Raw genomic sequence first — 24,298 nt, forward strand, 5'->3', positions numbered from 1 at the left:
AAAATTATTTTCATAATAATAATTAAGTTGTCATTTGCCTTTTTTGCCTGTGTTGCACAAGCACTGATGATACAAAAGCAAAAGTGAGTAAAACTGCCAACATCTTAGCGTGAATCAAGGAGTAGTACCAAATGGTGCTGGTAGTCATTGTATTCTTCACACTATGTGCTTGGTTGTTGTTGGTGTTTTTTTTTTTTTTTTGCAAACTTATTTTAATTTTATAATGATTTTTATTTTTTCCATTATAGCTAGTTTACAGTGTTCTGTCAGTTTTCTACTGTACAGCAAGGTGATCCAGTTACACATACATATATACATTCTTTTTTCTCACATTATCATGCTCCATCATATGTGACTAGATATAGTTCCCAATGCTATACAACAGGATCTCATTGCTTATCTATTCCAAAGTCAATAGTTTGCATCTATTAACCCCAAATTCCCAATCCATCCTATTCCCTCTCCCTCCCGCTTTGCAATCACAAGTCTGTTCTCCATGTCCATGATATTCTTTCCTGTGGAGAGGTTCATTTGTGCCATATATTAGATTCCAGATATAAGTGATATATGGTATTTGTGTTTCTTTTTCTGACTTCACTTAGTATGAGAGTTTCTAGTTCCATCCATGTTGATGCAAATGGCATAATTTTGTTCTTTTTTATGGCTTAGTAGTATTCCATTGTGTATATATACCACATCTTTGTAATTCATTCATCTGTTGATGGACATTCAGGTTGTTTCCATGTATTGGCTCTTGGGAATAGTGCTGCAATGAACATGCGGGTGCATGCGTCTTTTTCAAGTAAAGTTTTGTCTGGATATATGCCTAAGAGTAGGATTGCTGGGTCATATGGTAGTTCCTATATTTAGTTTTCTGAGGTACCCCCATACTGTTTTCCATAGTGGTTGTACCAATTTATATTCCCACCAACAGTGCAGGAGGGTTCCCTTTTCTCCACACTCTCTCCAGCATTTGTTATTTGTGGACTTCTTAATGATGGCCATTCTGACTGGTGTGAGGTGGTACCTCATAGTAGTTTTGATTTGCATTTCTCTAATAATCAGGGATGTTGAGCACTTTTTCGTCTGTTTATCTACACTATGTACTTGTGGTTAAAAAGAAATCCAGCTTCACTTAAAATGTTCTTGACGAGGAAGTGAAATTTACTTTATTGAGTCTTGACCATTGAGTACATGTCTTTTTAACATTCTGTAGGACAAAATGGGAAGTGTGCATAAAGAGGTATGATGATTCTCTCAAGAAAAAGTACTCATGGAATTCCTGCTATGGGCACAGTGAGTTAAGAATCTGACTGCAGCAGCTCGTTTTGCTATGAAAGTGCAGATCAATCCACAGCCCAGCCTAGTGGGTTAAAGAATTTGGTGTTACTGCAGCTGTAGTGTAGGTCGCAGTTGAAGCTCAGATTCAATCTCTGGCCTGGAAACTTCTATATACCATGGGTGTGGCCATTAAAAAAAAAAAAGCAGAAGTACTCATGATTTTTTGAGTTTGTGAGCTGAGTAAGTCTCTATTTTGTGGAACACTTTTTTTCTGAAGGAATGATTGACACGGAGTTACCTCATGGCTCAGCAGGTTAAGGATCTCATGGTGTCACTCCATGGCTCTGTACAGATGTAGCATGGGTTTGATCACTGGCCTGGGAACTTTTGCATGCCATGGGCTTAGCCAAACAAGAAGGAAAGGAAAGGAAGGGAAAGGAAAGAAGAGAAAAACTATAGTTACTCTGGCTTGAGTATTTGGCAGACACTTTCAAAAATGAACAAAGTGAGCCTATCACTTTGAGGAAAACTAATGATATTCTAGATTGGCAGTGGTAAAACTGAATTATAGAAACCATGGGGTTGGTGGCTTCTTAGTATTTAACGACTTTTCTAATGAGATTGGAGGTGTTTATAATCAATGTGTTTTTTTATATTGAATAATAAAATACGCAGTATTTGGAAGATCCATATAACTCAGTGAACCACTGTTTTCAAAATGGCCAATACATGATGAGAAACAATACATTTGTTAAAGATCCATTCCACATACCAGATAAACCAGTGGATTTAAGTGTGTAACAATAAGAAAAGTTCTTTGGCACAGTTTTAGAGTCCACATTATATCCAACCTCTTAAAAAGTACCATCTTATTTACAGAATTTTGGTAATATCAAAGAAGCATATCAATAATTATCTGGAAAAGGCTGTTAAAATACTCTTCCTTTTTCTGATTGCATGTTGGTGTGAGGTCAATTTTTCATTTACCTAGAGCAAAATAATACATCACAACATGTTGAATGTAGAAGCAGATTTAAAAATTCAGATGTCAGGAGTTCCCTGCTGGCCTAGCATGTTAAGGATCCAGTGTAGTCACTTCTATGGCTCGAGTCACTGCTGTGGTGTGGGTTTGATTCCTGATCTGGGAACTTCTGCATGACAAACTTTAAAGAGATTTGAGATTTACAAATTATGAAAGACTGTCACTTTCCACTAAAATTTTTAATTTTTAAATTTTTTTTTATTTTTTAATTTTTGTCTTTTTAGGGCTGCACCCACGGCATGTGGAGGTTCCCAGGCTAGGGGTCTAATTGGAGCTGCAGCCGCGGCCTTGCCCACAGCTGTGGCCATGCCAGATCCTTTAACCCACTGCATTGGGCCGGGAGTTGAACCTGTGCTTCCCCAGCGCCTAAGCTACTGCAGTCGGATTCCTAACCTGCTGTGCCACAGCAGGAACTCCTAATGTTACATTTTACTGTTGGCCATCATGCACAAGGATGGAGTTTGTGAGAAGAGGAAGATACTAAGTGAAGGGATACTTTTTAAAAATATTATTTCTTGGGAGTTCATATTGTGGCTCAGCGGGTTAAGAATCCCACTATTATCCATGAGGATGCTGGTTCCATCCTTGGCCCTGCTCAGTGGGTTACGGATCCACCATTGCCGTGAGCTGTGGTGTAGGTCACAGATTCAGCTCAGATCCCTTGTTGCTGTGCCTGTAGGGTAGGCTGGCAGCTGTAACTCTGATTCAGCTCCTGGCCTGGGAACTTCTACATGCTGTAGGTATGACCCTAAAAAGCATTAAAAACAAATTACTTCTTTCCCTTCTTACTACTTGGATAACCCTAAATGTGATGATATTCTCCCAGTTAATAATTTCTGGTATATGCACATTTGAAATTAGATATGCATATAACTTAATTATTTCAAAAAGTTTCAAGATTACTTGCAAATACTATGTGGTTATATATTACACATAAGATATCTCAAAAATTAAAAACCCTCTCTTCATTTAGCTTTGAATTAGGGTGGCATAATCAAAAACATGGGCACACGTAATTGCTAAGCAGCAACAGCAAACAGATGGTCCAAGAGGATACATAACAGGTTCGCAGTCTGAGTAGAAGAGCAAAAAGCCATTTAAACTATCCAATTTCTGTTTGTTGTAGATGCTAATCAATGAATAAGTAAAGACATAATCCTTGGATATATAAGAACCATATCTTAGAATATTAGTGTTACAAAATTGCTGATTTTTCCTTCATCTTTTACTCTAATTTAAAAATTACTGTATGCAGTGGTAGGTAATACTATTGTCTGTTTATTGAAATTAATGCATTTTGTCATAAGTAGGTCATTTATAAATGTGAAATTGCTTGAGGCTGTCTTTTACTGCCATGTTGCATTTAACTTCTGGCTGGACAGATTTGAACTATATTGCTAGGCTCTTTGCTCTAAAGCATTTTTCATTTTTCATCTTATAAGAGGAAATGGTTGATTTGAGATTATGTTGGCTTAAAAGTAGCTATGTGTGTGATTAGAAAGGTACTTGCTCACATATCATGTGTATCATTCAATAGCTCATATTTTTATTTTAGAAAAAGCCCATTCCAAAGATGAAGTCTTTTTTTTAAGGTATGTTTTAAAAAAGAGCTTAAACAAAACTTTATTAATTATGATCGTCAATTTTGAATTCATCTTCATTTCACATAAGTATTAAACATGAAGGAAAGAGGATATTTAGAACACTGACTAGACTACAGTTTCTTTTTATTTATTTATTTATTTATTGTCCTTTTAGGGCCGCACCTGCAGCATATGGAGGTTCCCAGGCTAGGGGTCGAATCGGAGCTGAAGCTGCTGGCCTACGCCACAGCCACAGCAACACCAGATCCGAGCTGCATCTGCGACCTTCACCACAGCTCAGGGCAACGCTGGATCCTTAACCCACTGAGTGAGGCCAGGGATTGAACCCGCAACCTCATGGTTCCTAGTCAGATTTGTTTCTGCTGCACTATAACAGGAACTCCCCAGTTTCTTTTTAGAGACTTCTGGACTCATACCAAGTGTGTTTAAAATTGCTGTACTATAACTTTTATTGTAGAAAGAAATAAACCTTAAAATACCTGCATGTCTTTACATAGAGTGTATACTTTTTACAGAACATATGTTTTATGTTCTATTTTTATATGTTTATGCATAGTCTCACATCGTTGACTCTGAATCTCTAGAATTGAATCCCACATATAATCCCTCATATTTTTCCTAGAAGTAAACAAAATAGCCTTCATGAAATGGAGTTTTTGTGTCTTTTCCCTCTTTAAAAAAATATTTTACACGGTTACAGGAATTAGTTAATAGCAAAAGATTCATACTGAAAAACAGCAATCCCTGCCCCCTAATATACGCACATCTCAATTCTGTTTTCCAGAGTAAAAATGTTTACATTTTTTTTAGCAATTTCTTCTGTCACACAGTCCAAAATATAGTGATAATATGCCTACCCTAGCATTTCTTGATTTATCCCTTTTAGGCATTATCTACTGATTTCCTGATAATGGTATGTGAGATTTTTAGCTTTTTTTTATGTCCCATCTCTGTATCTTCTTACCCTGTCTTTTAAATTTATTTATTGCAAGTTTAGTTAAATCAGTAATCAGTATTCACATTTAATATTTCCTTGAGAGTCAGGTACTGTATCATTATTACATTTCTTTTTTAAAAAATACTGTTTTCCTTGAAGTTACTAATTTTCTTGATTTGCGTAATTTTAGTAAGTCCATCCTTAAGTATTCAACAGTTTTTCATGGGAGTGAATATGAAGACTTTTCAGGCAGTTTCACTGGAGGGAAGTCCCTCTCACATAAGGAGATCATGTTCTTGGGGTCATAGGGTCTGTTTTCATGATCCTAACATATGTCAGTATGACCCTAACTCAAATTAACCATGAATCAAATGGGAAACCCAAGCCTTGTAATTGAAAGTTTATTGCTCTCTGGGTCCATGTCTATAGAGTCCTTAGTGGTTATCCTGGTCTCCAATTCCAGAACTTTATGGATGGACTGTGATGTAATATTCAATAACTCTAAAGCATTAGGAACTTTCCAGTTCTGACTGATGACTAAAATAACTCCCAAAAGATACAGTGTAGATTAGAAACTGAAACTGAGGCTTTGAGCACCTAGGTTCTACCTGATCTACCAAAGAACTCTACTATTCTTTTGGATTTGCTAATAAGTCTGCTAGATCTACTAAATCTAGTATCTAGTACAGTCTACTAGTCAACTAGAAATCTCCTCAAATCCCATCTAATCATAGCAAAGATTTATAAACATAAAGCCACTACAGTTTTATAAAAGGATGCAGAAAATTTTTATTTACCTATCTTTAAGATCCCTGTTGAAAGTGAGGTTAATTTTAGGTGTTGAAGTACCTTTCTATAAGTTTTTCAAAATACTTTCTAACTTGCATATTTCCCTTTTTCCCAGATTAGGAAATAATTTCACTTGATATCCTTGTTATGTAAATGCTGAATAGTTCCCTCTTTTTATATTCAGAATTGTTTTAATTGTTACAAGCAATCTTTCTGAGAGGCTAAAGAAACAATATAAAACAAAATTTTTTTTTTTTTACAAAAAAATTCATAAAAGATTTTGGGCAAACCTACATTCTTAAAATTTGCTAATTCTTAGAAGAGCTTTATGCAAAGGAGATTATAGACCTTTCTGGCAGCCTAATACATTTTGAAATAACATATGAGTAATGTTGGGCATGAAATTTAAAAAGAAACCTTAAGACTCAATTTTAAAAATAATTTAAGAAGTTCCCTGGTGGCCTAGTGGCTAAGGATCCAGCATTGTCTCTCCTGTGGCATGGGTTCAGTCCCTGACCTGGGAACTTCTGCATGCTATGGGCACAGCCAAAGAAAAAAAAATTAAAGAGCATAGAGAAGCTTGGTAGCAGCTCTGTCAGGGACAAACTTAATATTTACATCGTAAAATTTGTTAAAGTGGGAATGAAATCACATGTATTTGTTAGAATATTAAATATCCATCCCAAAGTATAATTCTAGTTATATATTGCACTGTAAATTTGTGTAGTTTTTTTTTTTTTTAGTTTACATGAATTTTCAGTAATAGTATTGTAATCTTTCTTAAATATTTGTCATTAAGAAATACCTAACCCTCCTGTACTGTTGGTGGGAATGTAAACTGGTACAGCCACTATGGAGAACAGTTTGGAGATAGCTTAGAAATCTATACATAGAACTTCCATATGACTCCGCAATCCCACTCTTGGGCATCTATCCGGACAAAACTCTACTTAAAAGAGACACATGCACTCACATGTTCATTGCAGCACTGTTCACAATAGCCAGGACATGGAAACAACCCAAATGTCCATCGACAGAGGATTGGATCCGGAAGATGTGGTATATATGTACACAATGGAATACTACTCAGCCATAAAAAAGAATGACATAATGCCATTTGCAGCAACATGGATGGAGCTAGAGAATCTCAAACTGAGTGAAATGAGCCAGAAAGACAAAGACAAATACCATATGATATCACTTATAACTGGAATCTAATATCCAGCACAAATGAACATCTCCTCAGAAAAGAAAATCATGGACTTGGAGAAGAGACTTGTGGCTGCCTGATGGGAGGGGGAGGGAGTGGGAGGGATGGGGAGCTTGGGCTTATCAGACACAACTTAGAATAGATTTACAAGGAGATCCTGCTGAATAGCATTGAGAACTTTGTCTAGATACTCATGTTGCAACAGAACAAAGGGTGGGGAAAAAAATGTAATTGTAATGTATACATGTAAGGATGACTTGACCCCCTTGCTGTACAGTGGGAAAATAAAAAAAAAAATTTTTAAAAAGAAATACCTAGGTTTTTAATAAAATATTACTGTAATGAACTGGAGAAGTGAAGGAAATGCACCTTCTTTAGTCTGATTAATCACTGTGAAAACAGAATTAGGAATATGTCAAACAATACAATAAAAACAATAATTTGCTGTACATGTGGGTTTTATAGATAACTTGCCAAAACCTTTTTCTATTGGTCTTTTCTTTGTTTTTCTGAATGATTAAGAAAGAGGCCTGCAGGAGAGTAAAGGGGAAAAGGTGTAAGAGCCTAAGCAAATTACTACTTTGGACTTTTCTGATTTGTAGTTAAACTAGGTAATCTCTATAAAGTATTTTTTTATATCTAAATATTACTATTTATGAGATGTGTCATGGGTGAGAGGTCTTTAAGGGAATTCAATTATAGAGTAAGGAAAATAGAAATAAAAAGATGGAAGAAGACTACAGAGAAGAGGTATTTAGTTAGTGTCTGTGATTGCAAATGAAATTTGTATAACTGTTGTATATCTAACATTTTTACTAGGGTTTTTCCTACTCCCTTTTTCCAATTACAAGTACACTTTTCTTCACAATGGTAGCTTGACTAAACTAAGCTTCCGTGAGTATTTAACTTACTGACAAAAAGTGTATCAGAGTTGATTACATGAAACAGCATTTTCCCTTTAGCTCTGAATTTTCAACCATGACTTCCTGACCCTGCTGCTCTTTGTCTTTTGTCTGCTATGACACATGATTTGCCTTTTGCAACATAGTCTCCTTGTTTTTGTAAGTAGCTAGTTCTGGTTGGTGCCTTTACCTAAGAGACCCACTTTTCCACTTATAATCCCACTTGCTTTCATTGTTTCCCTTGTTTTAAGTATAAATCAGTCACAAGTTGGTTTTAACTTACTTTACTTCTATCCTCTCTTGTTCTATACATTTCAAATTGTTGTTTAGGACTCTGTTACTCTATTGGTCTTTGGGACACAAACCACTTTAGTAGGGAATATCTAGTCCAGGCTGCTAAATGAGTTTTTAGCTTGGAATTGTCACCTTATAAAACTCTTAACAGCAACAATTTTTAAAACTCTTTGCTTGGTCTCAGATCATTTATTCTTTTTATTTATTCAGACATTTGTATTAAGATATATGCTGATTTTTAGAGAATGGGATAAAGTCTATGCTGTCAGGGAGTTTTCATTATAGTAAGAAAGTGAAAGGCATAAAAGCCATTAATATTGGAAGACCTGTGATAGAATTACCTACCAAAAAATGGGAATAGTTGTTATACTGTGGGGTGGAGCTTATGGAGTGCATAGTCCAGAATTGTGAGGAAGAATCAGTATTAGAAGATGTAACAATGTAGTTCACTATATTAACATAATAAATGAGAAAAGTCAGATGGGAATAGATACAGGAAAAATTGAGTACCCATTCAGATATTGAATGAGAATAGGAGGGAACTTAATTTGAAGGAATCAGACAATTATTGCAAACATTACACATTAATAGCAAAACATTAAAAGCAGTCCTATTAAAACTGAGAACAAGATAAGGATAACTCTTATCTCCGTGATCGTTTTTTAATAAAGAAAGAAATATAAATTAGATGTAAGTTTAGAAAGGAGATAAACTGTCATTTGCTGACAATGTATATATATTTTTTTACCTAGAAAAGTCAAGAAAATGAACTGAGTAAATTTTGAACAAGGCGGTTAATCAGAAGTGCAGTATACAAAAACTACACTTTTCTTATTATATACTAGCAATGACCAAGCAAGCAATGTAATAGAAAACAAATATATTTCACAGACAGAAACCCAAATAGGGGAAAAAAAAATTCTACTTCAATGTAGAGACCTTTGTGGGAAAGTTTTAAAATTTCACTGATGCAAATGTCAGTCTTTATCAAATTAATTAATAAAATCCTAATAAATCTCAATCAGGTTTTTCATAGGATATTATAAATATCCTAAAATTTATGGAAAAGAGTAGCATGGACACTTAAGCAGACAGTTTAGAAAACAAACAACAAAAGAGAGGGACTTGCTCTAATAGAATGAAGATGACAAAAAATTTAGTAATATTTAGAAGGTTTTAATGACACAGGAGTAGACAAATGGGTTAAAGGAACAAAATAGACTCTAAAAGTAGTTCCACACTTAGGAATCTAGTATACTCATAGAGATCAGTGGGAAACAGTAAGTTCTTTAGTAATTGAGCTTGGGATAATTGATTATTTTAAAAAATCTATAAATTACATTCAAGAGAACCTACAAGAGCACCAACAAAAAGAGCCTATTAGAGTTTAGCAAGGTTTCCAAAGATAAAAGCAGTACACAAAAATAGATTGCATTTACATGTCAGTAGTAACCTACTAGCAAATATATTTTTAAAATATTACATTAACAGCAAAAACTAGAAGGTATTTTAGACTATAGCAAATAAAAAGGCTTTCCTAGAGAAAATTGTAAAGTGGTTTTGAAGAACTCAATAATGGATATGATCCCAAAAGCACAGCATCAAAAGCAAAAATAGACAGATAGGAATGCAGTACACTGAAAAACATGCACAATAAAGGCAATAATCAAGAACATGAAAAGGCAGTCTGTAGTACTTGTAAAAGTAATTATTGTAATAGGTTATGATCCACTGAATATTGTGGAGATCCATGAATGCATGCTGATGTAAATAAATAAATTGAAGATAGGTGAATATCAGATTATTGGCATAGTTTCAAAGTATGTCTTCACAGAATACTTAATCACAAAAGGAAAATGGTAACTATCATATAGAAAACTGGCAGATACCAGTTTAAGCAAGTGATAGAAGTGAATGTTATCAGCAGTGGGACAAATTGAAATCATGTACCACCTCTTTGGATACGTTGAGAAGATCACAGCATCTTTTCTGTGTTTTTCCTGTCAAAGATATATAACCTGAACCTAATCATGAGTCATATGCAGTTTAATCAGAGAAACCCAGTTGAAGGACATTCTGTAAAATAAGTGGCCTGTAACCTTTCAAAGTATATAGGTCATGGACTTTATGGAAAGATAAAAACTTTGAGCTGAAAGAGACTAGACTGCAATTCAGACTTCTGGTTCCAAAATTCTGATCCTTTCCCTATAAACATTATTTGGAAAAACAAACTTGAATGGATTCCCAAGATTGGATGATAGTAATCTTATAATTATTAATTTCTGAGTGTTGATAGTTATATGTATTTGTATAATGTAAATACTAAAGTATTTGTGGACTATTAGATACCAGGTCAGCACTTTATTCTCAAGTTGTTTAGGAAAAAGACTGTACTTGTTCACGCAGATTTCCTTTAAATTTGACATTGTCCCATAGATCACTTAGTCTCCTTCATTCCTTCAGTCCCCCCGCTTGTGTGCTTGGGAATTTTTTTTTTTTCTGGCTTCAAGTTCACTAATCTTTTGTGATAGTTTTCTGTCTTCTTTTAAGCACATGTAGTGAATTTTCATTTCAGATACTGTATTTTTTTAGCTTTAGAAGTTCCATTTGGATTTTTAAAAAGTGATTTCCATTTTTCTCCAGGTGATGTTTGATTTTTCTAACAGTCCTTCAGTATATTTATAATAGCTGTTTTAAAAATTCTTTTCTGCTGCTTCCATATCTCTTCATTTTGGGGTCCGTTTCAGTTGACTCTTACCGTTTTCTTTCCTGGTCACAAATCACTTTTTTTTCTTCTTTGCATGTCTCTAATTTTATGTTAGACATTGTGATTATTACATTGTGGTGTCTGGACCTTGTTCTGTAAGGAGTGATGAATTTTGTTTTGGAAGGTTGTCAGGTCACTTAAAATCAGCTTGATCCTTTTCACTGCTTGCTTTTAAGCTCCTTGCTTGGCCAGGGAGCTTCTGGAATAGCTTTTATTCAACTGCTAGTTAAGAGTAAGACCTGACTGTTTTGAGGTCTCTACTAAATGTTCTGGGTGTTTATTTTGGTTGGTTGGAACTTGAATTTCTTTGTGCACTTTATGAGCTTTGGCTGTTATTTAGCCAAAATCTTAAGGTATGTTTTGGGAGCTCTATTTGTATAGCTCCCTTGTTTCTGGTATTCTTTTCTGAAAATTTTAATCACTTTAAATTCCTTGAGCTCCAAGTTTTGTCTCTTCAAGTTCATTGATGCTTGGGCTACCCCTCCTTGTGCCTCATTCTGAAAAGAACTTAAGTGCTTCATTAGAGAGAGCTTTGTTGAGGATTATAGTATTGCATTACTTGCTATCCAAAGTCTGAAAATAATTATTTCATATGTTTTGTCTAGTTTTTTAAGTGTTTATGGCAAGGGCAAGTTTAGTGCTATCTATTCCTTCTTGTTTGATACTTTACCTTAGTTTAGTTGTGTTATTTCTCACCTAGTGTTATGAGCAATCTCAGTGTAGATGGTTGAGCTGATCCAGTGTCAGGGACTCACAGTGTGAATGTGATCAAAGGACAAAAACATCAATGTTGGGAATGCTGGCAAGAGAATAGTTGAAATTAAGCAGTATTCTCAGAGGATCCTTTCAGAGGGTCCATAGGATCTTCCTACTTCTAATGAAATATCTGTGTAAAGCTGAATTTTCTGCAATACACGTGAGCCAAAATAACATAATCAGTATATTGAATGCAGAAGCAAAGGTGATCATCAGCTTGTTTTTTTAAATTAAACTAGATACTAAAAAGATTTCTAAAATAGTAAAACAATGCCATTCTTCTCACAGTTTTTTTTGTTTATTTGTAAGCATGTATTGGGTTTATTTTATTTAATGAGTTAAAACAGAAAATTTCACAATTATTTATTTATTAATTTGTAATACAGTAAATATTGCCCACAAAACAAAACAAAAGAATTGCTGAAATAAATCATCATAGTGTGCTGCGTAGGGAAGGAACTGAAGGCATTAGGAGTGCAAAAGACTTTGTAAAAAAGAGAGAGATTAAGAAATGAACGATTTTGGGGGGAAAAATGTATACATGTAAGGATAACTTGATCCCCTTTCTGTACAGTGGGGGGAAAAAAAAGAAAAAAAGAAATGAACGATTTCTCTTCAGTTCCTATTCTTTGTTAGAGATTTTAGTTTCTTCTTTCTTTTGTGGAAGTGCTTGCATTTAAAGTCTGTAGTCAGGAGTTTCCCGGTGGCCTGGTGGTTAAGAATTCAGTGCTGTCACTGCTGTGGCTTGGATTCAATCCCTGGCCCAGGAATTTATGCATGCTGTGAGCATGCGCCCCCCCCCCCCCAAAAAAAAAGGATAGATTGTATTCTGTGCCAACAACTGCTCAGAGTCCTGCTTTATGATGTTGTGTATTTAGCCTTTCCATGGGGAATCCTGATTACTCTGCCATTTCACCGGGCAATGTCTTTTTTCTAGTCTGGCACCTCCTTGTCCTAATGAGGAACTGGATCATACCTACTTATGTCCAGATATTAACATACCTTCTGTTCTGGTGCCACCACTCCCCTACTTTTACTTTAATTCCCCATTCTTTTTTTTTCTTTTTTCTTTTTTCTTTATAGGGCTGCACCTGTGGCATATGGAGGTTCCCAGGCTAGGGGTCAAATTGGAGCTATGGCTGCTGGCCTACACCACAGCCACAGCAATGCAGGACCTGAGCCATGTCTGCAACCTACACCACAGCTCACGCAACGCCGGGTCCTTAACCCACTGAGCGAGGCCAGGGATCGAACCCACAACCTCATGGTTGCTAGTCAGATTCGTTTCTGCTGTGCCACGATGGAAACTCTAAATTCCCCATTCTTTAAAAAAATTTATAATTAAAAATTTTTATTTTTTTCAGCTTTATCGAGATACAGTTGACAAATCGATAGTTACATATGTAAAGTATACATCATGGTTGTTCGATATATGTATACATTGTGAATGGATTCCCACCATCTAGTTAATTAACAGGTCCATCACTCACATTTTTAAAGTTATGTGTGTGTGTGTGTGTGTGTGTGTGTGGAGAGGGGAGAAGGAGACCACTTAAGTCCATGCTCTTAGCAAATTTCACTAATAATACCAGAGTTACCATGTTTTACATTAGCTCTTTAGGCCTTATTGATCTTAAAGCTGAAAGTTTGTACCCTTTTATGAGCCTCTCCCAATTCCCACTTCAGTCCTTCACCTCTCAGATACTAGCAACCACTTTTCTACTCTCTGTTTCTGAGTTTGACTTTTTTTTTCACTCCACATATAAGTAAGAATATACAGTATTTTTCTGTCTCTTACTGGCTTTCACATACTATAATGCCCTCAAGGTCCATCCATTAATTTCACAAATGGAGGAATTTCCTTCTTTCTTATGTCTGAATAATATTCATATATTTTTTTCAATCCTCTTTATCCATTTATCATTTATCAATATCTTTGCTGTTATAAATAATGCTGCAGTGAACATGGGAGTGCCAGTATCTCTTTGAGATCCTGTTTCTATTTCCTTTGGCTTATATACCCAGAAGTGGGATTGCTGGATCATTTGGCAGTTCTGATTTTTTTTTTTTTTGTCTTTTTGCTATTTCTTGGGCCGCTCCCTCGGCATATGGAGGTTCCCAGGCTAGGGGTCGAATCGGAGCTGTAGCCACCGGCCTACACCAGAGCCACAGCAACGCTGGATCCGAGCCGCGTCTGCGACCTACACCACAGCTCACGGCAACACCGGACCCTTAACCCACTGAGCAAGGGCAGGGACCAAACCTGCAACCTCATGGTTCCTAGTCGGATTCGTTAACCACTGCGCCACGACGGGAACGCCACGACGGGAACTCCTGGTAGTTCTGATTTTTAAATTTTTGAGGAACCTCCACAGTGGTTACACCAATTTACTTTACCACCAGCAGTGCACGAGGGGTCCAATTTCTCCACATCCTGACCAACACTTATTTTTTTGATGATAGCCATTCTAACAGGTGTGAGGCAACAATGTCTCATTGTGGTTCTGCTTTGTTTTCCCTAATAGATTTTTTTTTTTTTTTTTGCTATTGAGTTGTATAGGTATTTTATATATTTTGGATATTAACCCCTATCAGATATATGACTTGAAAATATTTTCTCCCATTCAGTAGTTTGCCTTTTGTTTTGTTGATTGCTTTTTGCTCTCCAGAAGCTTTTTAGTGACATTTATTTATTTTTGCCTTTTGTTTTATTGATTGCTTTTTGCTCTCCAGAAGCTTTTTAGTGACATTTAGTGACGTTTATTTATTTTTGCTTTTGTTTCCTTTGCTTTTGATTTCATTGACTTTCTCATTCTAAACCTATTTTTTTCTTAAGTTTCTGCTACTTCAGAACTACTCGACCTTTTATTGAATCTACAGAATTAACCCAAGATAAAAATGTTATTGTGTCATCATTTCATTGTTTAATTTCTCTAAGACAGTGCTTGCTCAAATATAGTTCCCCACATCCATTGAGAAGATATAATACTTATTGTTTACTAGGCCATATTTTACATTCTTGATTTAAATAAATTTATTTTGAGTGGTAGAAATACATATATTCAAAGAAAATAAAAGGTTGCACTCTGGGAAAGTAGAGAGACAAAATGAGTATGAAGGACAACAACTGACTTATATTTTGCTACTCTCTTCAAAATATCAGGTGCATTTATATTAATTGAAGGCGCAGAGTACATGTCAAAGTAATCATATATCCTTTTGGATCATGTGTTAATGAAGATGAATATTCAGTTTGCTTAAAGAAAAAATACATTATTACTTTTGGTCAATATAATTTTAAAGTGTTTCTTTTAAAATTTCTTACAGTAATCCTAAATCGGAGAGTCAGAGAGTAAATAAAAAAGTCAACAATGATGCCTCACTTAGAATTCATAATCTGTCAATATTGGTGAGACAGATAAAATTTTATTACCAGGTAAGTGGTCCATTTTTCAATCTAGTACTTTATTTTATTATTTATTCATTTTTTCACAATTTAAGATGTATTTAGTACTTGATCTTAAGAGGAAAGAGTTTGTGTGAGTTAAAATAACTTGTTTATAAGTACATTGCTATTAAAGACTCTAAGTGATTAAGGCTATGAAAATATCTATGAATGATAAAGTCACCTCATTTTCTGAAAGGAGTTCCACTAAAAGATAAATTAATCTAATATTTTAATAACTGCTTGCATATTCACTTTTTTTTTGTTGTTTAGTATCAGTCAAATAATATATATTAAATGCTTTGTATATGCCAGGTACTGGTATGTTTGCCACAGGTAGTGGAGAAGTAATTGTTTATTTCTTATGCAATGTTAAAGCATGTGTGCTTGAAAAAGATGTCTTCTCCAATTGGGCTCAGAGTCAGAACAAGCTTGTTTGTTAATTGTAATGTTCAAACTTTTGCAGCCTGATTAATTATGTTTTTTAATCTACCAGTTATAGAGAAATATGAGTTGAAATCTTCATTATCATGATGGGTTTGTCAAGTTTTATATGTTTTATAGCTTTGTTATTAGGTGCAAATAAGTTTTAAATTGTTATATTATTCTGGAAAAGTCGTACCAATTATCATTAATTGTTTCTACATATTTTTCTTTCTACTGATTTCTAAGTTTTTCATCCTGCTTCTTTTTTTTTTTTGAAGGCTACTCTTGAAATTGTACCTTTCATAGTTTTCATAGCAAAGGCCAAAAGTAATCAATAGCTTTACTCTTTTATGGAATAGTAGTATGTTCTTAGAATGCTTTAATTTCATTCATTCCCACTTATGATTTTTAAACTGTTCTTATATTTTAGTTCTTTTTTTTAAACTCTGTAAATTAAATATTAAAAGTACTATCAAGTAAATCAAATCAGTGTTTCTTTAGATCAAGCTGCATATTTTCCTTTTTTTCCTCCTCATGGTTTTCTTTTGTATTTCAGACCTGCTTTAGGTATTATTTTCTTACTGAAGTGTTTGTTTAGAAACAAGATTTCTCAATGTTTGTCTGAAAATGCCTTTTTTCACTCTTGTTCTTGAAAGATAGTTTTTGTTAGGTATGTAATTCTAGGTTAATAATTACTTTTTTCTCAGTGTATTACAGATTTTTTTCCTTCTCTCTGGAGTTCTTTTTGTTCTGGAGAAGCCAGAACAGTCAGTCAAATATTTTCTCTTAGGTTAAACTGTGTTTTTTTTCCTCCTGTGGCTGCTAATATTGTCTATTCTAATATTTCCTCTTTCCTATTAATCTGATATCCCTCAGATATTTTTATTACATTTATATTAGACTTTGTTACTCTATCCTCCATGCTTACTGCCTTTTATTTACATTATCAGTCTTTTCTTGTTCTTTATCTTCTTCCTGTTATTGAAATTGTCTTTGTATTAATCATATTAATTTAATGATGTAGTTACAAGGAGATTTGGGGAGGAGGGAATTATAAAACCCATCAGTCAACAGTTGAAATATGAGATTCTCAATGGAGGATGATTTTATCACCTGGGGGACATTTAGCAATGACCGGAGACATTTTTGGTTGTCATACCTAGGAGTACTACTGGCATTTAGTGGGTGGAAGCCAAGAATGCAGCTAAGCATCTTACAAGGCACAGTTCCTCATGATTAAGAATTATCCAGCCCAAACAAACATGCATCAGTCAAATCCAAAACATTTGTGTTACGTTGAATTATATTTCTGTCAGTAAAGGTTCTTAACCTTTATGCCACAGGGATAGAGTGGTATAAAAATATATCTTAAATCTGGAATCCAAGTATTTTTAATATTTCATATTTGTCTTTAATTATAAAATATTTAGTTAGCAATATAATGATTAATCAAAACCTGTATTGTACAGTGTATTTAAATCCTGGCTATTATGTAGTGCTTGTAGAAATGGTGCAAATTACTTCCTTGAGCTTTAACATCTTCATCTATAAAATAAAGATAATACTTAACTGACAGCTAATTAATCATTACTTAATAAAGTAGTAAATTAATAGAGATTAACATCTTGCAATGTTTCCTGGACCAGACACTATTCTAGGTGTTGAGGATATGGTCATAAGTGGCAAACATAGGAAAAAGATTCCTTTCCTCACAGAGAAGGAGAAGCTGGGTGAGCTGTTTGAGACGGAGATATAGGAGGAAAACGACAAGCCATGGTATAATGAAAGCATATAAAATACAATGTTTCCAAAAAAAGAGGGAATATCAAAAACTATGTGAGGCGATTAATTGCAAATGGGCACAGGGAAACTTCTTTTTTTGATATGACTATACTGGGTGCATATACTAAACAAGGAGTTCCAGCTGTGGCCCACTGGGGTTGATGGCGTCCCTGGAGTGCCAGGACACAGGTTCAATCTCCAGCAGAGCACAGTGGGTCAAAGAATCCAGCAGTGCAGGTGAGGCGTAGGTCACAACTGCAGCTTGGATCTAATCCCTGGTCTAGGAGTTCCATATGCTGTGGGGAAGCAAGGGCCGGGGGTGGAGAGACCTAAAAGAAACAAAGTTAGGCATTCCCGCTGTGGCATGGTGGGTTAATGATCCCACTTGTCTCTGTGGAGACACTAGTTTGATCCTCCAATGTACCCTAGAAATCTTTGAAGCCCATATTTAGTACTATAGAAATATGCAATTTTACTTTTAGCATTTCGTTCAGTGTGTGATTCAGGAAAGGGAAATAAGCCTAGACTTTTGCCAGAAGTGTTTAAATTCTTAGCATGAAGAAAGTGTTATGTGTAACTTGTAGGAAAAAGGAGAAGCTTAGTTTACGTTGTCTTTGAATAGTTTCTATTGTCTATGTCTGACATAGAGTTGAAATAGTCTTTCTCACAGTGCTTTAGCAACATGAACTTTTAATTCACATTAACTTGTGATTTAAAAAGTTTTTAGAGGCGTTCCATTGTGGCTCAGTGGGGTTAGGAACCTGACTAGTATCCATGAGGAATGCTGGTTCAATCCCTAACCTTGCTCAGTGGGTTAAGGATATAGTGTTGCTGCAAGCTGTGGCATAGGTTGCAGAAGTGTCTTGGATCTTGTGTTGCTGTGGCTGTGGTGTAGGCCAGCAGCTGAAGCTTCAATTCAACCCCTAGCCTAGGAATCATATGCTGCAGGTGTGGCCCTAAAAAGACAAAAAAAAGTTTTTAGATGGTCAGCTAAAAATATAGTTAATATACTTTTTATAGAAAAGTTATATAAAGCCAATTAAATATAATAGGAATGAAATTACTTATATTTTTCAGAACACCTATACTATTATTTTTTTATTAAATAATCTCTGCCAGTCCTTTCTTGTTCTCTCTTTTTATTAATTACTAATATTCTGCAAGTCTTTCTGGACTGTCTTTATACCAGAATAGAATTTCTATCTATTCAGCGAAGCTTTGCTTTAATGGTTCTGAAAATTCTCAAATTCTGTATATTTAAGTACTTGCATACCTTTAAAAAATTGCAACCTTCTCCTTATCTCCACCTCCAACAATATTTCTTCTCATTCCCTTTATTTTTATTGTTAACTCCTAACACTAAAAATTTTGCTTACTTTCTTTCTACCTCTACAAAAATGTAAATTCCACAGGAGCAACAATTTTTGTTTATTCATTGCTTTAGTTCCAGTATCTGAAACAACGGCTGGCAGATAATAAACATGCAATAAATATTTGTTGAATGAATGACTGTCTTAATTTTCTCAGAACTTCCTTTCAGTTGCACTGCTAAGATTATTTCCTTATACATTTTTTTTTGTCTTTTGTCTTTTTGTTGTTGTTGTTGTTGTTGCTATTTCTTGGGCCGCTCCCGCGGCATATGGAGGTTCCCAGGCTAGGGGTCTAATCGGAGCTGTAGCCGCCGGCCTACGCCAGAGCCACAGCAACGCGGGATCCGAGCTGCGTCTGCAACCTACAGCACAGCTCACGGCAACACCGGGTCGTTCACCCACTGAGCAAGGGCAGGGACCGAACCCGCCACCTCATGGTTCCTAGTCGGATTCGTTAACCACTGCGCCACGACGGGAACTCCATCCTTATACATTTTTAATAGGTTTCTTATCATTTAAGTAACAAATTGAAGTATTTTCATTTGTTCATTAACATATATGAACTCTTAACCAATCATTTACTTTATTGCTCCTACTTAACAAAGTAATATTTTGGGGAAGCTCATTTATGTATTGTTCTTCCATTTCTTAGCACCTTAGTGATGAACATCTTTAGAGCTAGGTTATGTATGGTAAGTCTCTGGCTGATATAATAGGACTTTAACAATAACAATCAGTTTTTCTAGCCTCTGATTTATTTTATGTTTTGTTTATTTTTTAATGTTTCTTGTAAGATTGAAATAGGGAAACAGGAATTTTTACAAAAATGTAGCTAGAATCCATTGAAGAACTCATAGAACAAAATAGAGGTTTTAGAACAATTTGGATTTTTCAAATTTGTATAATTTTTATCTGTGTCACCTAATATTAGTACTTTCATATCTAATAAAATTAATACTTGGAAATGAAGTAAAAGGTTTGTCCATATTTACTCTAATATTTAATAACATCATCACTTGTTAAAACTTTATATTTTTGTTTCACTTCTAACCCTTCCCAGCAAAAGTCATACTCATAGTAAATCATGAAGCTGAAATTTAGGCCTTGGCTTTCTGACTTTACCAGAGCACATTATACTAGGCATTCAGATTCCACTGTACTCGAGTATGTTTTTAGATACATGGAGGTAAATTTGAATTTAGTATTTTACTATAGCAATTTGTTTCATCCAAATATAATCCAACTTCTTAGCTGGAAGGGTCAAACTGTACTAACACATGAGGTCATTGATGATACGATATGATGAAGGAATTTATGAGATTGCTTTTATCTTTGTGGAATCAGCATTAAAGGATGGGGTAACAGAATAGGCAGACAGTGAGGAGGCACCTGAAGGAGAGGATGTAAGAAAGAGGTAGTGAACCATATTGAACATCAGTATCCACTTGGACAGTTTCTTTATAACAGTGTACCATCATGGAATGTTACACAGTAAGTCAGTAAGTTGCCTTGAAAATATAAGTTGATGTATTCTAGTTGATTCATCAATTTTGTCTTGGTAATTTCTTATCTTGAAGTTGAGATAAAGCTTTTTTTCCCCCTAAAAATTCAGAACCTGTTGAAGTTTAAAGCCTCTCTATAAGAATGAATTTGAATATTCTTTGTTTGGACTTAGATTATCTCCACTGAAAAGGATATAGACAAAAGTGATAGGTTTGTTGTTGTTGTTTTTTTTTTTTTTTGGTTTTTAGGGCTGCACTTTAGGCATAAGGAATTTCCCATGGGATTCAAGCCGTGTCTGTTACATACACCAAAACTCATAGCAATGCCAGATCCCCAATCCACTGAGCAAGGCCAGGGGTCAAACCCGTGTCCTCATGGGTACTATTCAGGTTCATTACCGCTGAGCCACGATGGGAACTCTGTGATTGCTTTTTTTTTTTTTGGTCTTTTCTAGGGTCGCACCCGAGGCATATGGAGGTTCCCAGGCTAGGGGTCTAATCTAAGCTGTAGCCGCCGGCCTATGCCACAGCAACGAGGGATCCAAGCCTGAGTCTGCAACCTACACCACAGCTCACGGCAATGTGAATCCTTAACCAACTGAGCAAGGCCAGGGATCAAACCTGCAACCTCATGGTTCCTAGTCAGATTGTTAACCACTGCACCTCAACGGGAACTCCAGGAAAATTCATTTTTTAAATACCAAAACTCAGTATTAATTCTTGGAATAATGATTTTAGCAATTTTTGACACTTATTTTTAATATTCCTAACTGTACTTACTAACATGATGCACATACTGAATATGTACTTTTCTGTAAATGTATGCATATTTTTTGTGTTGGTTTTTTAGAGAACTAGTGAATATAATGCTGAAGGACATTTTTTCTAAACTTTCTATTATGTATCTAAAATGAATTATAGCTAAAAGGTTAATTCTTTTTTTTTTTTTTGTCTTTTTAGGGGCGTACCTGTGACATATGAAAGTTCCCATGCCAGGGGTTGAATTGGAGTTGCAGCTGCCGGCCTATGCCACAGCAACACCAGATCTGAGCCATACCTGCTGCCTACACCATAGCTCACAGCAATGCCAGATTCAGATTCCTAACCTGCTGAGCAGGGCCAGGGATTGAATCCAAGTCCTCATGGATGCTAGCTGGGTTTGTTACCACTGAGCCACCACAGGAACTCTGATAAAAGATTAATTATAATTAGCCTCTGGTGTCATACTGTGCTCTGGCTTTGGGAAGACACTTTTGTGGATGTAGAATTATACATCTTTAAAAATCAGTGCAAGTTAACTTTTCATGGTTATTTGCTTCCTCATACAGTGTTAAGAATGATTCAGAAAGAATTGAATACTTAAAAAAATTATTCCTCAGCAGCTAGTTATATCTGAATATGTAGTAAAAGTCAAATTAAGACACTCCCAGTTATTTCTGTAATTGTGCAAAGATTCAGTAAATCATATGACACTCAATAATCTTGTAGTGTCATTAATCCTAGACCCTTTGTGTCATGTCATTGTTAGTGGTTGTAATTGCAAATATGATGTGTTCCTTCATTTCCTTGAAGAAAAGATAGTGTAGGAGTTCTCTTGTGATGCAGCACGTAAAGATCTGGCGTTGTCACTGCAGCGGCTTGGGTTGCTTCTGTGGTTCAGGCTCATTCCCTGGCCTGGGAACTTCCACATGTTGCAAGTGCAGCCAAAAAAGAAAAAGTAAGAAAAGGCAGTATAAACAGAAGGTGCATACCCGATATATAACTAAAATGAGTAATTTGGAAGCATTCAATTTTTTCTGAATCATCTTGTGCCATCAGAATTTATATATGTTCTTGTCAAAAAAGTTTGACAGAAGTCAAAGGAAGTACAGCACGTATTAAAGATAGGAGAGAAATAATCACTGAAGAAGAGCTCATGACATGATCATAAGACAGGGTTTTTAGTGAAGTAACCAGCTTTCTTAATTTTATTGTCAGTGATTGTTTTGGTTCTCTCAGGGAGAAATAACAACAAAAAAAGAGTACACATACTTGATCTTCTATTGAGGAAGGTTGTTAACACCTAAAACTCATTTACAAATAATAGTTATTAGACCAGTTCAACTTGGACACTTTTATTTTATGGACATTTGATATGTTATTAAGTCTATCTAATATATAATTTTATTAACTTATAGTTACAAAAGTTTTAAGACTAGATATCTTTTTTTCACATTTATTTTTCAAGCTCTTTACTTGCAGTATAGTATAACTACAGAGATGGTGCATGAATCATAAGTAACAGCTTGTTGAGTAATTACCTATATAGCATTACCCCATAACACCTTTTGGGTATCTTTTTATAGGAGACTTTGCAGCAGTTGATCATGATGTCATTGCCAAATGTCTTGATCATTGGCAAAAATCCCTTTTCTGGTAAGTATTAAAATTAGCATAATTTAACTTTGTGTAATATTATGATGCTTACCAAGATCTTGCTTATTTCCATTAACATACATAGGAGAAGGTGGAAGTGATATTCCATTTTATATACAGAAAGTAAACAGAATATTTACAAGTTGTAGATGGGTTCAGACATACATTTTACGTTAAGTCTGGTGTTTTCTTTACTCTACTAAATTGATACTTTTCTGTGATTTTTTTAGTGTCTAAAAAATAAGTATAAAAGATGAGCTTTTATACTTATTGTAGTTATAAGATTTAAAGAACATAACCTTAGAAAAGAAGTGATTTTAAAACAATTTTTTTGTATATCTACTGTCTACCATTGCCAAAGTTGTTTGAATCTAAGGCTTTACTGCTTGATATGTTGTAATTTATATTAAACTACTTTTGAATGAAAAGAGATGAGAAGCAGCTTCTTAGATGATTTAAATTATTTTTTTCAAAGTTTCTGCATTTTACCAGATTTTAAATAAGACATGTTCAGGGTTTTAATTTAAACAATTGGGGAAATTAGCAGCTACCGAACAGTTTCAACAAAAGACTTATTTTCTTACAGGCTACGTGAACCCCAATGAAGTATATCTTTTCCAGTGCCCATTGTCATACTCAGTCAAAACATACAAAAATAAAAACTAAAACCAAGCATCTGTTTTTGTTGAGGAAACTCCCAGCTAGATGGAGTGAATTAGGAGGTTAGATAGTCTTTCAAGATATTCTAAAATATTTGAATATACAAATAAAAAATTTTTAAAAATTAAATATGTAGAATGGAATTATTTTCAGTTCTTCATTCATTTAGCAAATACTTACCAAGTTATAGAGACAAGGAATATAAAGAAAATGGTTTATGCTCTGGAGGATCTTGTGTTTTGCTGAGAGATAACTGAGGAATCATGTATTATATGTAAAAATGTTCAGGCTTAAAAATACGGAATCATTGATTATTCTTAAAATTGGTACATTAGTGAGGGATGGAGACCATTGGTAATTGGGTCAGGGAAGATACCTAGAGAGGTGCTAGGGGCTTGATTAGATTAATAAGTAGTTCTTTAGAGGGATGAGGGGATAGGGAAGAAAGGCAGAGGGAATAACAGAAGTTAAGGCAGAGGAGTGTGTTATGTATATTTATTTGGGGAAGGATGATTAGTGTGGCTAAGAAAGTGGATTGTTTCATAGAGAGTAGAAGGAAGTGTTTGAAAAGAAAATTTAGACTTAATCATAGATTGGCTTGATGCTGAAATTCTGGCCAAAGAAGTGGCTTTTTTTTTGTCAGCTGAGTGTTTTAAGAAAATTCGAAGTGAATGCTGTTGGACAGTGAATGTACTTTCCAGTTCTGTCACAGACCATTAACTATATCTAGGTTGTTATATACACTTATTTTACCAACCTCACCATAATTGACATTTAAGATTTTGATTCTCATGAATCTACACGGTGGAAAGCTATTTAAATTTTATAGGGAGATGAATCATATAAGATATATTTTAGAAAGAAAACACCAATAGGCGTAAAAGAAGCCAGACCTATTAGGAACCATTTTGGCTGACTGGCATGTCTCTATAGCAGCACTTCTTGATTTAATATATTGGTGTAGTATAATCACTTATGGAAAAGTAGTAGATTTATAGTTAGCATCCTTTATTGCACAGAGCTTTGAAGGCTACTTTACCTATACTTCAGCCCTTCAAAATTGAGATCCTTGCATATTCCTTCTATTCTAACCAAATATTGTTCACACAAGAAGCT

At 34.9% G+C, this 24,298-nt stretch overlaps 1 protein-coding gene across 6 annotated transcripts in view; it reads left to right on the forward strand.

Annotated features, from left to right (window-relative positions):
* Positions 1–24,298, forward strand: part of CCDC88A (coiled-coil domain containing 88A) — a 128,186-nt gene that overhangs the window by 15,404 nt on the left and 88,484 nt on the right. For all 6 annotated transcript variants that reach the window (XM_047782053.1, XM_047782051.1, XM_047782052.1 and 3 more), the window contains exons 3-4: positions 14,910–15,018; positions 22,453–22,522. In XM_047782053.1, the coding sequence (XP_047638009.1) occupies positions 14,910–15,018; positions 22,453–22,522 (179 nt within the window). The remainder of the gene's footprint in view (positions 1–14,909; positions 15,019–22,452; positions 22,523–24,298) is intronic.

Source organism: Phacochoerus africanus, chromosome 5, assembly GCF_016906955.1.
Source record: "Phacochoerus africanus isolate WHEZ1 chromosome 5, ROS_Pafr_v1, whole genome shotgun sequence".
Classification (NCBI taxonomy): Eukaryota; Metazoa; Chordata; class Mammalia; order Artiodactyla; family Suidae; genus Phacochoerus; species Phacochoerus africanus.